Source organism: Pseudorca crassidens, chromosome 19 (genome assembly GCF_039906515.1).
Source record: "Pseudorca crassidens isolate mPseCra1 chromosome 19, mPseCra1.hap1, whole genome shotgun sequence".
Lineage (NCBI taxonomy): Eukaryota > Metazoa > Chordata > Mammalia > Artiodactyla > Delphinidae > Pseudorca > Pseudorca crassidens.
The window spans coordinates 52,776,294-52,789,579 of NC_090314.1; the positions used below are offsets into that span (position 1 = coordinate 52,776,294).

Here is a 13,286-nt window from a genome sequence, read left to right on the forward strand (position 1 = left end):
GCCACGCGGTATGCAGGACCTTAGTTCCCTGACCGGGGATCCAACTTGTGCCCCCTGCAGTGGAAGCACGGAGTCTTAACCACTGGACCGCCAGGGAAGTCCCAGGATGTTGGGTTAAATTTAAATCTCAGACAAACATTGAATAATTTTTAGTATAAGTATACCCCTATTACTGCATGGACCATACTTCTACTAGAAGTTATTTGTTTATCTGAAAGTCGAATTAAACTGGGCGTCCTGTTTCTTATCCAGTGGCCAGATCAGGTCAGGGGTTGGTTCTGCAGGAGGCTGGTCCAAGCCAGGAGATAGAGGCTTCACCTGCGTTACCGTGGGCTCATGCACCCCACCTGGCTTTCGAAGCAGGGCTGTGCTTACATCTCCAGCTCACCTGAGAATCCCAGGATTAGACCCTGATTGGCTCAGCTTGGGTCACATACACACTTCCAAACCAACCACTGTGGCAGAAGCACCCTGATTGGCTAGGCTGAGGTTATATGACTAGAGCGTGGCCTGGCTGCCCGCGTGACCTCATATGTGCTGTGTGATGCAGTTCTCCCTGGTCGTCTGGGTGTGGACTGCAGAGGAGGCTCTTCCTGCTAGGCCAGGGGCTTCTGGGCCCCTGGGACAGTGGCCTTGGGCAGCCTCCAAGTGCTTTGGCTTTCAGCATGCACGGGTGGCCTCAGGAGGGAGTCCCGTGGGGCTGGGCGGCGTGGTTTCCCTGCTGATCCCACGGAATTTTTGGTGGCTTGAGCAGAGGCTGCCCTGGCGCTGTCCTGTCCTTGGCAGTGGGCTAGTGTCCCCTTCTTGCTGGGTCCCTCCACACCCACTTCCAGCCTGCGTCCAACGGGCACCCCAAGAAGGGAGACATTGCAGGAAACTTGGGGAGCCCCAGGGCCGGGATGCTTTGCCCAGGATCAGAGGGGTCGGCTGAAGGACCTGGTGGAGAAAAATATAATTGCCCTGTCAGTGTGGAGTCTCCTGACACTCCCCCTGCTCACCGGTGGCCCCCGAGTCTGTTTTTTATAAGTGAAAACAGATTTCCTGACAAGGGGCAAGATCTTAAACTTGTTCAAAAGCTCCCAAATAGGGACTTCCTTGGTTGCTCAGTGGTTAAGAATCCGCCTGCCAATGCAGGGGACACGGGTTCGAGCCCTAGGTCCAGGAAGATACCACATGCCGTGGAGCAACTAAGCTCATGCGCCACAACTACTGAAGCCTGCGCGCCTAGAGCCTGTGCTCCGCAACAAGAGAAACCACTGCAATGAGAAGCCCGCGCACCGCAATGAAGAGTAGCCCCTGCTCGCCGCAACTAGAGAAAGCCCACACGCAGCAACGAAGACCCAACACAGCCAAATAAATAAATAAAATAAAAAGTACTCTGCCCTTAAAAAAAAAAAAAGGGTGGCTTTAACTTTCCCCTCTTAGCAAACCAAATTGTGAGGAGGCCTCTGGACCATTCCATCACTGCGGGTAGGACTGGGGAGCCTGAGGCTCCTGACTGCTGGGAACCTTGGGGCAGAGGGGCTGTGGGAGGCCTTGGGTTTAGCCCACCCCACTGCCATCTGGAGCGCTTTTCCTCAGTGGAGCCCCAGTCTCCACTCCCAGGCTCAGGAAGAGCAGAGCTTCTGCTGGCCTCAGGGCCAGGCTACCCCAGAGCTGAGAACTCAGGCCTAGAGTTGTTCTCCGTGTCACTGTTTTCTGGGGTGATGCCAGTGGAAGATGGTTCCCACCCAGCAAACCCCTAGTCCTGCCGTCCCCTGAAAGCTGCTTCAGCTGTAATTTTTTTCTTCAGATTAAACCAGTTAAAGGAAGCAGCTGTGGATGCCCCTAGAAGCACTTCTGTCAGGGGCTGAGTTTCCTGGGAGAGGAGCTCCCCTCCCCCGCACCGGGTCCTTGACCTGGATTTCTCGGCCCTGCAGCTGCTCTGTGCTAAGGAGGGCCCTGCACAGCTTCTGAGTTCACTGGATGCCGTGGTTTCTGTGCCAGCCTTCTTCCCTGTTGAGCTCAAGCTCTTGGAGGGCGGGGATTTGGGGTAATGCCCTTGACGCTTCATTCTGGTGCCTGGCACAGGGCCCAGCACACAGTAGGTCTTCAGCACATACTTGTTGAAATAATAGACGGATGGATGGATGAGTGGACAGATGGAAACAAGTTGTGCTCTTGCCAGGAACAGATCACATCTGCGGGAGTTGAGAAATGATGTAGGCCATGTCCTTCTCTTATGGGCAGGATGGCTGATTCTAGGATGTTTGGAAAGGGCGGGAGGCGTTGGCTGTTCTCCCGCTAGCCCTGGGTATCACCAGGGGCCCCTGTCCTCCATCGAGGGAGTTAGGACTGGTGAAGTTTTTCCCCGAACAATAGTCATTGGCCCAGCAAGCGTAGGGTGCTGGGTCAGTCTCTTGCCTTTTCTTTCTGAAGATGGATGCAGTCTGCCTCCGGAGCCCCACAGTCAGATGGGAAACTCATTCGAGTAGGCCCCGCTGACCCTGAGCTGGGGTGGCTTGCGACGGAGAGCGCCTGAAAGCTCAGTTTAAGGAGAGGAAGGGAGCAAAGGATGCTGTCAGGGGAACTTGGAACCTAAGAAAATAAAAGCTTTGCCAAGCTCTGCAGTGGCATTAGGTGCCCACAGCTGTGTGGCAAGCTTGTTCCAAGCCCTTCTCTCGGTTCTGAGTTGCTCACTCTCGGTCAGCAAAGTAACAGGACAATTCTTCGACTGCTCTTCCGAGATGGCTGGTTCTAGACGCTGCTTCTTCCTCTTGGGGAGGGCCTTCTCCCCAGCCGTCGAGATTCGAGTAGGCCGAAGACAAGTTGAAACGTGTCTGAACTTCAGAGCTGATGTAAGGCCCGGAGAGCTCTGGCTCCAGACTCGATTCCTTCAATATGGCACCAAACACAGAGGAGTAGTTTGGAGACCAGCCTGTCCTCTTTCTGCCTGAACTGGGCCCTCCCAGGTCTCGTGAGGGTGTGGGGAGGGGACAGGAACCTCTGAGGAGGGGGCGTTAAGACAGCAGAATGTGGAGTCAGGGAGCCGGACAACTCAGGGGCCTGCCCCTCCCAGGCTGTTCGGTTTATGGCCTTGGTTTCCATGTCCTGCAGCGGCCTCGCGCTGTGCTGGCCAGCCTATCTAGATGTGACCGAATCTGCCATGCCTTGAGTAACCGACCTGCTTTCTGTTCTCACCAGAGCTGGTCTGGGCTCCTGGTGAGGGGGGTGAAGGAAGGTGCCCCATGCTGTCCGTCAGGGCCCACACCACCGTCCAGCACCACAGCTCCCAGGGGGCTGGTCCCTGGCAGATCTGGTGGAGGCTGTCCCTGGGGCCTGGGCTGGCCTCAGAAGGACACAGAGTTTGACAAATGAGCAGCGCACCTGTCAGGCTGAGTTCTGGGAGCTGGAGCCTGGCGAAGGGGCAGCCGGTAGGTGGAAGGGGGCCAGGCAGGAAGGAGGAACATTGGCCCCCAGCCCAGTTTGCTGCTCAGAGCGCTCCCACCCTCGGTCCCTCTGCTCACCCCGTTTCTCTCCCTCGGGTCCTCTTTGTCCCAGAGCGCTGTTCCCAGCAGCCCCCACGCTCCTGCCATCTTCAGGGCTGGGCTGGGGGCTGCACGGGGGCCCTGGGGTCCCAGGATAGCGCGGAGGGAGGGAAGTGTGGCTTTGGGGACCCACCAGGCATCCCCTCTCACATAGGGCAGCAAGTGGATGCATATCTGACATCTAGATGGCTCCGTGAGTATTTGTTGGGGAGGGTAGGCAGTGCCCCCAGGGCAGCCAGAGGGGAGCCCCATCAACCCCCAGCCAAGCCCCTGGGGAGGCCGGGGGCTCCTTGGTGGAGTTGCTGGGGCAGCTTCCTGGGTGTTGAGGCATCCCCAAGTGGGGGAGAGCCAGGCCCCTGAGGCAGACAGTGGGTGGAATCCAGCTCCACTATGTCCAGCCCGGGGCCTGCGTGTGTCCCCACACTGAGCCTTGTCACTGCCAGCCAGGAGGGCATAGAGGGGTGGCGTGGCAGACAGTGTGAGGCGCCCGGCCCAGGGCCCTGACGGTCACTCTCTTCCTACCTGGGCAGTGGCGTGTGGCCCACAGAAAGGGCTCTGCCCACATGTGGATCCAGAAATCCCTTGCTATCTCCCATGAACCTCACCCCGTTCCCATAAGCGGGCAAGCGTCAGGGACCCGGTTCACAGACTAGGACTCTGCGCTCCCACCGGCCACCTTGCCCAGCCCGCTTCCTCCCGTCCTTCTCTCCAGAGGCCCGAGTCACTCGGGCCTCTTCTCGCCCCTGCTAGTGGCACTCTGGTCCCGGAGGCCGCGCTGAGTGGGGCCTCACCTTGGTGATCCCTAGCCTGTCTGTCTGCCTGGACCTTGTGCACCGAGCAGCCCTGCTCTCGTCACTGTCCTGGATCTCAGAAGGTGGCCTGACTTTTAGAGCAGAAATGGCTTGGAAGGGGTGCTAGCTTGTCACCGGGAGCCCTGGGGAATGGGGTGGGTGGCAGCAGAGGGCGGGGGCATGGAGGTTGGAGGTCCGGACTCCAGCTTCTCTCTGGGAGCCAGGGAGCCCTTAGGGTCACCCTATTTGGTGCTGCCCTGGTCCACTTCCTCACTCAGGGGCCCCAGAGGTGGGTCCCTCCTAACCTGGTAGGGCCTCTGCACAGACTCAGGAGGCCGCCCAGGGCCTGGCTGGTCATCAGCCTTTGGCTGGCTGAGTGCCCAGGTGACCTCTTAATGGCTAGGCTGCAGAGTCGAGCTCCCCCATCCCTGGCCTGGGTCTGAGCTCCCCACCCAGCCCCCAGCCACCTCGCCCCAACCAGGCACGAACATTTCAACCCCTGTCCCCGGTTGGTTTGTGGTATTAAAAACAAATTGTGATCAGCCAGATTGTCATTTCTACCTGATAAAACATCACTTTTATTGATCTCACTCACCCAATGCCATCACTTATCTTGCTTCAGCGTTTCACATAATGGCTCGTTTGTCTTGATTCAAGTGTAGTCCCGTGTGTTTAACCCTTGGGGCTCTGCAGCCTCACGTGCCCACCGCCGTCCCTTGCCCAGGCCCTATTCTGGGAGGCAGGAGGTTCTGGAAGGCAAGGGCCACCCTGTCTGAGTTAAGGTGGGAAGAGGGGGTGGGTGGGGGAAGGGAGGAGGAGATGGGGCCGCTGGGGATGGACCCCTGGGGGCTCACCTAATCCTGCTGTGGTCCTCACTTGCTGTGACCCAGTAGTCACCTGCCTCCCAGCTCACCCCCACCTGCCCACATTCCTGGGCCCATTGGCACCCCTCCCTGGTTTCTGGCCCTCAGGGCCCCCTTACCCCCCAGCCTAAAACTGTGCACCTGCCCCCACCCCAGGCCCTTAGAGTCTCTGGTGTCAACTCCTCCCTCAGGTGCTGGACAAGCCCCTGTAACTCTGACTCTGGGGTCACAGAGGGAGTGGTCTCAATCTGATTTCGGACTCTGCCTAGAGCCTTCGGTGTGTCCCGTTGTCCAGCAGACAATGCAGACCCTGTCTAGGCCCCTCAGGGTTTAGCCTCTGCCACAGTCCGGCTCCAGCTTCCGGCCCTCCTGGCCACCAGCTGTGCTCCTCACCTATCCTCTTCCCTGCTCTGGCCCAGGTCCTGCGTGGACTCTGCTGCAGCACGTAACCGAAGGTACTGAAGACGGGTCTTCCATGCCCACAGGGGGTCTCTGCCCCCTTTCCCCCCGACAGAGGGGCTCTGAGCCAGAAACCCTGGTCCGCAGGCATTCCCTTCTCAGACCTCTTCTGTCACTCGTCTTGGTCCCAAGGCCTCCTCTGGACCTACTCGCTCCCTCTCCCTGCTGCAGCCCTTGGAATTGGGCTTCCCTCCTGAGCAGCTGGAGGGCTGCACTTTGTGCAACTCACCTGCACAAAGTGGGGGCTGCTGACGCACGGACGGAGAATCCAAGGGCTAGGTCGCCTGCCTTCAGGCGCAGCTGAACCTGGGCACTCAGACTGTTTGTCCCAACGCCTTGCGGCCCCAGGCGGCCGGCTCAGGAGTCTCGCTCTAACCACTCTCGCTTGCTGGGCTCGGAAGGGGCCAAGGGAAGAGACTGTCAAGCCTCGCCTGGCCTCGGTCCCCATGCTCTGGGCCCTGGCCTGTCCTTTTGCATCCCAGGGAGGGGTTTTGCCCCTCTGTTCTCTCGGAGGAAAGGGGCGTGGTCAGGGCTGGCCCGGGACAGCCCCAGAGTGGGTGGGCTGGCAGTGTTGTCTGTGCATATGTGAAAATGGCCCGCAGCTCCTGACACGCCAGCGGGGGTGGGTGGTGGTGGTGGGGGGTGGCGGTGGTGGGGTGGGGGTGGGGGGGGTTGGTGAGTGCTGGTCACACTGGTCACAGCCCCATGCCCCATGCTTATCTGCCCTGACCTAGGGTCCCCTCATCAGGGTCCCCAATCCCAGCTGAGGGGGTCACTCCCCAGGGGGTCCTAGAGGTGGAGGAAAAACAGCACCCCCCCCAAATTGGTAGGGTTCCTGGAAAGCCCTCGGGGCTGCAGCCTCACTGGGTGGGGCTCTCTGGCTGGGGGATGCATTGAGATGGACCCCCGCCCAACACCCCTCAGGCCCTGGGGGGCCAACCTTTTGTTGAACGATCAGGACTGCTGTTTACTCCTGCACAGCTGAAAATGTTTCTCAAATGAGTCAATTCATGCCTTCCTTGAGGAGGGCGTCTGCTGTCTGGTCTGCACAGACCCCTCCCCTGCACTGTGGGGACCACCCTTCCTCCTGTGTCTGGGCCCTCCACTCCTCCCCTCCAGGGTCACCCGGCCTGGCCACGTGGACTGGTTCAGGCTGAACATCTCACCCACCGTGGGGGAGATCTACTAAGATAAGGGACCCTCATCCTGGGGGGTTTCAAAGGCCAAGGCCACCCCAAAATCATTCTGGTTGCATGTGCCTCTCACGGGCCCAGCACCCCAAGGGGCTCTGCTCGGCTGCCGCAGCCGACGTAGCCCTGACCCAGATGTCCCAGTCCCTCCAGGGAGTCCCCATGGGACACGCACACGGACACAGGGGTGAAGTTAGGATTCCGGACCATTGAAAACCTGCACAATAGTTCATATATTTATTCTTAAGCAAGTTATCAATAAAAAATTTAATACTAAAATGCCTTTACATAGAGTTTGCTGTTCATAAAACCTTTGTGTTTTTTTTGTTTGTTTTTAGTGTTTACATTGAAAAACAATTCAACCGTCCTCTTAGTTTACACATGTACAAGAGTCGTGCTTTTGCCAGGTTTAACCATGGTGGGAAGGGCCGCGCTGTCCGCACGCACACGGACAGAGGGGGATGGGAAGAGAAAAGCAAAGGACAAAAGTCCATGGACTAGGGAGAAGAACCAATGGGAGGGCGGGAGGCCAAGAAAAGGCTGCCTGTTCGTTCGCTCCTGCCTCGGTGCTTGGGATTGGAAGTAGCCTCAGGTTCTAATTTCTGTGGTTGGGGCTTCCCCACACACGCCTTGGCACTGGCCGCGTCGCCCCACAGCATCTTGCCACTTCCCCAGCCGCCAGCAGGACCTCAGCCGCCTCTCCAGGACGACCACCAGAATGAAATATTGCACTCGAGCCGAGACAAAGTGGAGAGTTGGGGTGGGAGAAGAAAGCTGCGCTGCAGGGGAATCCCTCCATGTCCCTATACTTCCCGTGGAGCCACCAGGAGCGGGGGAGGGGTGATTTCCTGGTTGGAAAGAAAAAGGGGCCCGGGCACCCACTGACATCCCTTATTTCCCAGGTACCTGGCCTGTGCCTGTGGGTCACACAAGAGCCCGTCCTAAGGAGCAGTGGCTAACTTGGGAGGCCTTCCTGGGGCTCCCATTGTGGCCAGGGGAGACTTAGCATGGTGAGACATGGGAGCACGTGGCCCTCAGTGCGTATTTTCGGGGACAAGGGCTGCTGGGCCACGGGTCTGGCTTGCCCTGCTTGTCCCTCTTGGCCTCAGGAGAAGTGGAGGTGTGATGAGTTCTCCAGGATTACGGGGGTGGTGCTGAGGGTCTGGGACACCCACACGGCACAACGGTAGCCAGGGCGCTGGGCAGAGGGCTGCTCCGTGCACCTGAGGCTGGGTTGTAGGCAGGACGGAACCCTGCTCTGTGCCCCAAGCACTACCCTGCCAGGCCAGCGGCCCTGCCAAGTGGCCGCAGAAAAGTCCCAGAAACCTCCACATGAGTTGGCGGGGGCCAGTTCCTTCCTTGCTCTGAGTGAAGGCTGGACAAGCTGGCCATTGAGACGGAAATCAGAAATAACTTGGAACATTCAGGAAATAAAATCAAAACATCACTTTTTCTTATCGATAGTTTAAAATATTTGTTCATTTTTGCTTTGTTTTAAACAGAGGTAAGATACACATATGGCTGCCGTCACACTCTCGGGCTGGGGAGCCTGCTCTGGTATCCCTTCTCTCCCCGAGGGACCCTTATCGTCAAGCCCGCCCCCCAATCCTTTTTTTCCCAGGAGATGAATTAAAAGGAAATAAACTTGAGTGTGACTTCCATATTAGACAGTCCCCCCAAGATATCAACAGGTGTAACCTAGGGTCCTGTCTGACCTCTCCTGTGCCCTCCGGCCCCCCTGCCCCCACCCCCAGCTGCCTCTGTCGTCACAGACGCCCCAGTTGGAACTCAGCTAGGCTGAGGAAAACAGTGCATTTTCAAAGAAACCCACCCCCCCCAAGAACAAAATCTCTACACACACACACACACAGACACACACACACACACACACACACACACACACACACAGACACACACACACACACACTCACGCACGCATACCCTCGTTACGCATGTGAGGAAAAAAAAATCCTTTTCGGCTTTTTTTCCATAAAACTTTCCCGCAGAAATACAATATTTACATAGAGAAATAAATAGACAACACACCTGATTTCTGCTTTCCCTGGTGGGAGACAGTCGGAGGTACTAGGGAAAATATGGCTTGGATTCTAATCTCTCGTGAACTGCCGATGTGGGAAAACAGAGAGGGCCGGTAGGTCCCAGTCGGGGCACAGCTGACCCTCCGCAGCAGACGGATGAACTGGGTTCTGATGCCCAAAAGCTCTCTCTCCTTCCAGGGAAAATAATAAAAAAGCCTGGATCTTGCCTTGGTGGGTTTGCATATTTGCTCAGACCTGCCCCTCCGAGGTGTGGGCCAGCCTCCCGCTCGGAGGCATGGGGCTGGGTCCTCAAGTCCTCACGTTCCTGTGGCTCTGGCACTGGGCATGGCGGGGCAGGTGGGTCACCTGCAGCCGGTCTGTGCAGGCTCAGCACAGGATGGGCACACCATCGGCCGTCACCAGGCGCCCGGTGGTGGGGTCGTAGGTGCCCGCCAGGTAGTAGAGGTCCCGCCGGTCCTGGCACTTGCGGCTCCGTGTCATCTGCTCATACTGCTCGCGCCCCACTACCTGGCACTTGTGGGAGATGGTCTGCACGTCGTTCTCATCCTCGTGGCAGGACTGGTACAGCGCGTTCTGCTGGGGAAGGGGGCGAGGAGCGCTCGGCGTCAGGTCTGGCCTTGGCCAGCGGACCCCACCTGACCCAGGACCCTCAGTTCTGGATAAGCTCTTAACTGTGTGGCCGGGGTCTGCGCCCGGACCCCCAGCAGGCTGGCAGAATTGGAGAAACACTTGTTTCTGCACCGTCTGCAAACATGGTTCTCAGGGAAGACTGGAGAGTGAGCTGGGGGCATTTTCTGTCTTGGGTTGAACTTGGGAGGCAGGGATCAGCAGGCCCGTGGTGGGGGACATGGGCTGCTGAGGGCAGGTGCTACAGGCTGCTGTGGGCCACAGCCCCCCACAAGGTGAAACTGTCACCCATTGCGTGGGGAGCCACAAAGGCCCAGCTGGGGAGGGATCCAGGTGGCCTGGCTCTGGGGCCTGAGTCCTCAGCTGTGTTACTCTCTGTGGGGCCCACGGCACCCTTGGGCCGGGAGGCCTTGAGGTGTGGGAACCGGGGGCGAGGGATGTCCATAGATGACCACTCCCCTTCTGGCTGCTGGTGCCAGTTGCTGAGATACCCCTTCCCAGGCCCCCCACTCTGAGCCTGCCCATACCCCCGGACCCCCTGCCCCACCCCGGTCCCCACCTTCCCGTCGCTCTGCCGCTTCCCCAGCTTGGTCTCCTCTGGGTGGTAGAACCACTTGACCTTCACCACCATGTTGCTGCCCCATGACTCCCACATGCTCTCAATGCGGCCGATGTAGGGCAGGTTGGGCCGCCCAGCTGACAGGAAGACGGCACAGTCCCCGATGCGAAGCGTCTCCTTGCCCCGGACGATGGCCTTGTAGAACAGCTTCCTGGCCTTCCCCTTCATGCCGCGTCTCTGTAGGAGACAGCCAGGGGCAGAGGGCAGTGAGGACAGGAGCCTCGGGGACAGGCGGCGGGCAGGGGACACAGGACAGAATGACAGAGACAGACGCAGGGAGTGTGTAGGAGAGAAAGATGGTGTGTCTTGTGTGTAAGTGTGCATGGTCGGGCCCACCTACCTGTGTGGGGTTCCCCGACCACTTCCAGAGCTGCCGGGCAGGCAGGAAGGCTGAGATCTTTGGCCGGTTTTCCACGGAGGGCAGCCGCTGCCTCCGGGACAGCTCTTTGGCTTTGGAGAAGCTCAGGGCCTCCTTGCGCTTGAGCCTGGGTCTGCCACTGCTGGGGCCCGCGCCCACGCCCCCACCGGCCACCGCGGCCCTGGACAGGAAGCAGCGCTGGGCGTGCGGGTGTGGGCCAGCCCCCTTGGAGCGCAGGGCCTCGGGCTGGGCCAGGAGGGCGGGCACCGGGTGGGTGAGGCAGGTCTGCAGCAGCAGGGCTGGGTCCTCCTCGTCTGAGCTGTAGGAGGAGCCCTCGTCATCCGAGGAGCAGAGGCTGGAGGTGGACAGGGAGCCAGAGGAGGAGGAGGTGGATGAGCCCGAGGAGGAGGAGGACACGGAAAGGCGGGCGAGGAAGCGAGAGGGCACGCCGGGGGCCAGGCCAGGCCCGTCCTCCTCCTCGTCCGAGTAGGAGCTGTGGCAGTCACTGTCACAGGGCAGCGGGTACTCAGCCTGGCCTGCGAACTTGCGCAGCGCCAGCCCCATGGGCAGCGGGTGGACAGGCGACCGCCCCTTCCTGTCCTTGCCCACAAGGGCCGGGTGCCCATAGCTGGGGCCGGGCAGGGGCCTCCCTGGCCTGGGCCCCACATCCTTGTCACCCGCGTGCAGCGCCTTGCAGTTCTTGCTCTTGGGGGAGGTCACGCCCTCATGGTCCAGCTTGACCAGGAACTCGCCGCCCGCCCGCCGCCGCCCGCCCTTCTCGGCCTCCGCCCGCTCGGCCTTCTTGGCCCGCAGCAGCTTGTGGGCACCCCCGGGCAGGCCGGGCCCGGCCCCGCCGACAAAGGGAGCGTAGGAGCTGGCCAGGCTGCTGAAGGAGTCGGCGCGGAAGCCGTTGCCAAACACGGGAGCAGCCACGCTGTGGACGGGGAAGAGCGCCTCGCGGGCCCGCAGCTTCCTGGCGCTGCCGTTGAGTTGGAAGAGGTTCTGCAGCACGCCCGGCCCCTTGCCACCTGCTGCGGCCGTGGCCACCGCCTTCCGCTTGGTCTGCGCCACCGTGGACCAGCTCAGCAGCGGGCTGCCCCGGCGGCCCAGGAAGTGGTCTGAGGCCCCCGCGGAGGGCTTGGTACCAGAGGCCAGGAGCTCCGCTTTGCCTGGGGAGAGGCCAGGGAGAGTCAGAGGAACTACCTGCCCGCCCCTTCTGGCCCCCCACTCCCGAGGGTGCCTCCCCACCCGAGGTCCCCGCAGTCCCGCGAGTACCAGCTTTGTCTTTGCCTGCGGATTTCTTCCCGGGGGTCTTTGAGGCTTCAGGGCCATCGTGTGCCTTGGGAGACAGGCTGGGAGCGGCGGCCTCACCAGGTGGGGGCGCCTCGCAGGAAGATTTCTTGGTCCTTCGGCAGCCGCTGGACACCAGCAGGGCTGGCGAGGGCTCTGTGCCTGCAGAGTGGACCAGTGGCCTCAGCGCCGTGCTGCCAGGGTGACCGCCTCCCCTTGCTCCCTCCTTGGGAGACTGTCAGCCCGACTCCAGCCATAGGGGCCGACCCAGAAAGGTAAGGACCCCACGCTGGAGGGCCCTGGGGCTCACACTGGATCTTGAAGTCCGGAGGCAGCAGCCTGATGTTGGAGACAGCAATGTGGCCGGTGTCCCCATCGTCAAACTCCACCACCACGGAGTCCAGGTCGTCTTCCTCATCACTGGAGGCGCCTGGAGACAGGGCCCACCTGAGCACGGGGCCCTCTGCTCGGGGCCCACGGGGTTCTCCCTGGTGGCCGGGTGGCCGGGACGGGAGGATGACAGGATGGGCTCCGTAGCGCCTGACAGATGATGCTGGGATATTCTGCTCCCTGATCACATTTGACCTTGGAGCTGCCATGGCAGCTGGGAGCAGCCTGCCTCCCCTCCACCTCCTGGAGTGCGGCCGGAGAGGCAATATTACCGCCATCCATCACCCGCATCCCAGGGCACACTCACAGGGACGTGGGGCCCCGACCTCCCCCTATGCACACGCGCATGTGTGCAAACACATGCCTGGTTGAGGCCTGCCCGCCCCCCTGCCCCCACACCTGTCAGACCGCAGGGTCCCCACGTCCTGTGCCTGGGGGAGGGGGCAGAAGGATTTATCCCAGGAAATCTGGTGCCCAGGTGACCAGTTTATAACCCCCAGGTCTGGGGCTCTGGGGCCCCTTCTCTGCTAGGCCTTCTGGATAGCCAGAGGCTCCACCCTGTCCTCACCCCAGGTCCCCCCTCGCCTTTTCCTGGCGACCAGGGAGCTGATGTTATCATCTGCTCTGTCTGACCCACTCCAGCTTGGGAAGCAGGGCTGGCGGGAGGCCCTCCTTGAGAGACAGGGTCTTCTCCCTGGCACTCGGGTCTCTCATCTTCAGCTTCGCCTAAGGGGAGGGGCTGATGGGCCTCCCTGGGGGTCCTTGGGCGGGGCTTACCTCGCACTACGCTGCCTGGGTACAGGCAGCGGGACTTCTGGCTCCAGTAGGCACAGACCCTCGTGCCGGGCGGGAGGTACCTGCTGGACTGTGGCCGGACATCAAGAACCTGCGGGACCAGTGGGGGCGGCGGCCGTGAGTGGGCGGGGCTGGCCAAGGGGTGCCCGGGAGGGGCTGGGCGCAGCCAGGTCCACCTCCCTGGGGTGGTGAGCCGAGCGGGGGCTGTCCCCTCACCGCCTCCTGCAGCAGCTGCTCCAGTGAGTAGATCCTCTGCCGGTTGCCTCTCTCACCCTCGATGACGATGCTGTAGCTGAGGGGCATGGGTGGGGGAGCAT

At 60.6% G+C, this 13,286-nt stretch overlaps 1 protein-coding gene across 9 annotated transcripts in view; it reads right to left on the reverse strand.

Annotated features, from left to right (window-relative positions):
* Nucleotides 1-7,044: 7,044 nt before the first annotated feature.
* The window catches only part of BAHCC1 (BAH domain and coiled-coil containing 1), a 60,260-nt gene continuing 54,018 nt past the window's right edge, over nucleotides 7,045-13,286 (reverse strand). For 7 of the 9 annotated variants that reach the window (XM_067716052.1, XM_067716053.1, XM_067716056.1 and 4 more), the window contains 7 exons: nucleotides 13,186-13,261; nucleotides 12,952-13,060; nucleotides 12,095-12,214; nucleotides 11,770-11,946; nucleotides 10,477-11,663; nucleotides 10,077-10,313; nucleotides 7,045-9,466 (listed from right to left, as the gene is read on the reverse strand). In XM_067716052.1, coding sequence (XP_067572153.1) covers nucleotides 9,257-9,466; nucleotides 10,077-10,313; nucleotides 10,477-11,663; nucleotides 11,770-11,946; nucleotides 12,095-12,214; nucleotides 12,952-13,060; nucleotides 13,186-13,261 — 2,116 coding nt within the window. In that variant the 3' untranslated portion in view covers nucleotides 7,045-9,256. The remainder of the gene's footprint in view (nucleotides 9,467-10,076; nucleotides 10,314-10,476; nucleotides 11,664-11,769; nucleotides 11,947-12,094; nucleotides 12,215-12,951; nucleotides 13,061-13,185; nucleotides 13,262-13,286) is intronic. The other 2 variants (XM_067716055.1, XM_067716051.1) reach the window with 1 other exon arrangement.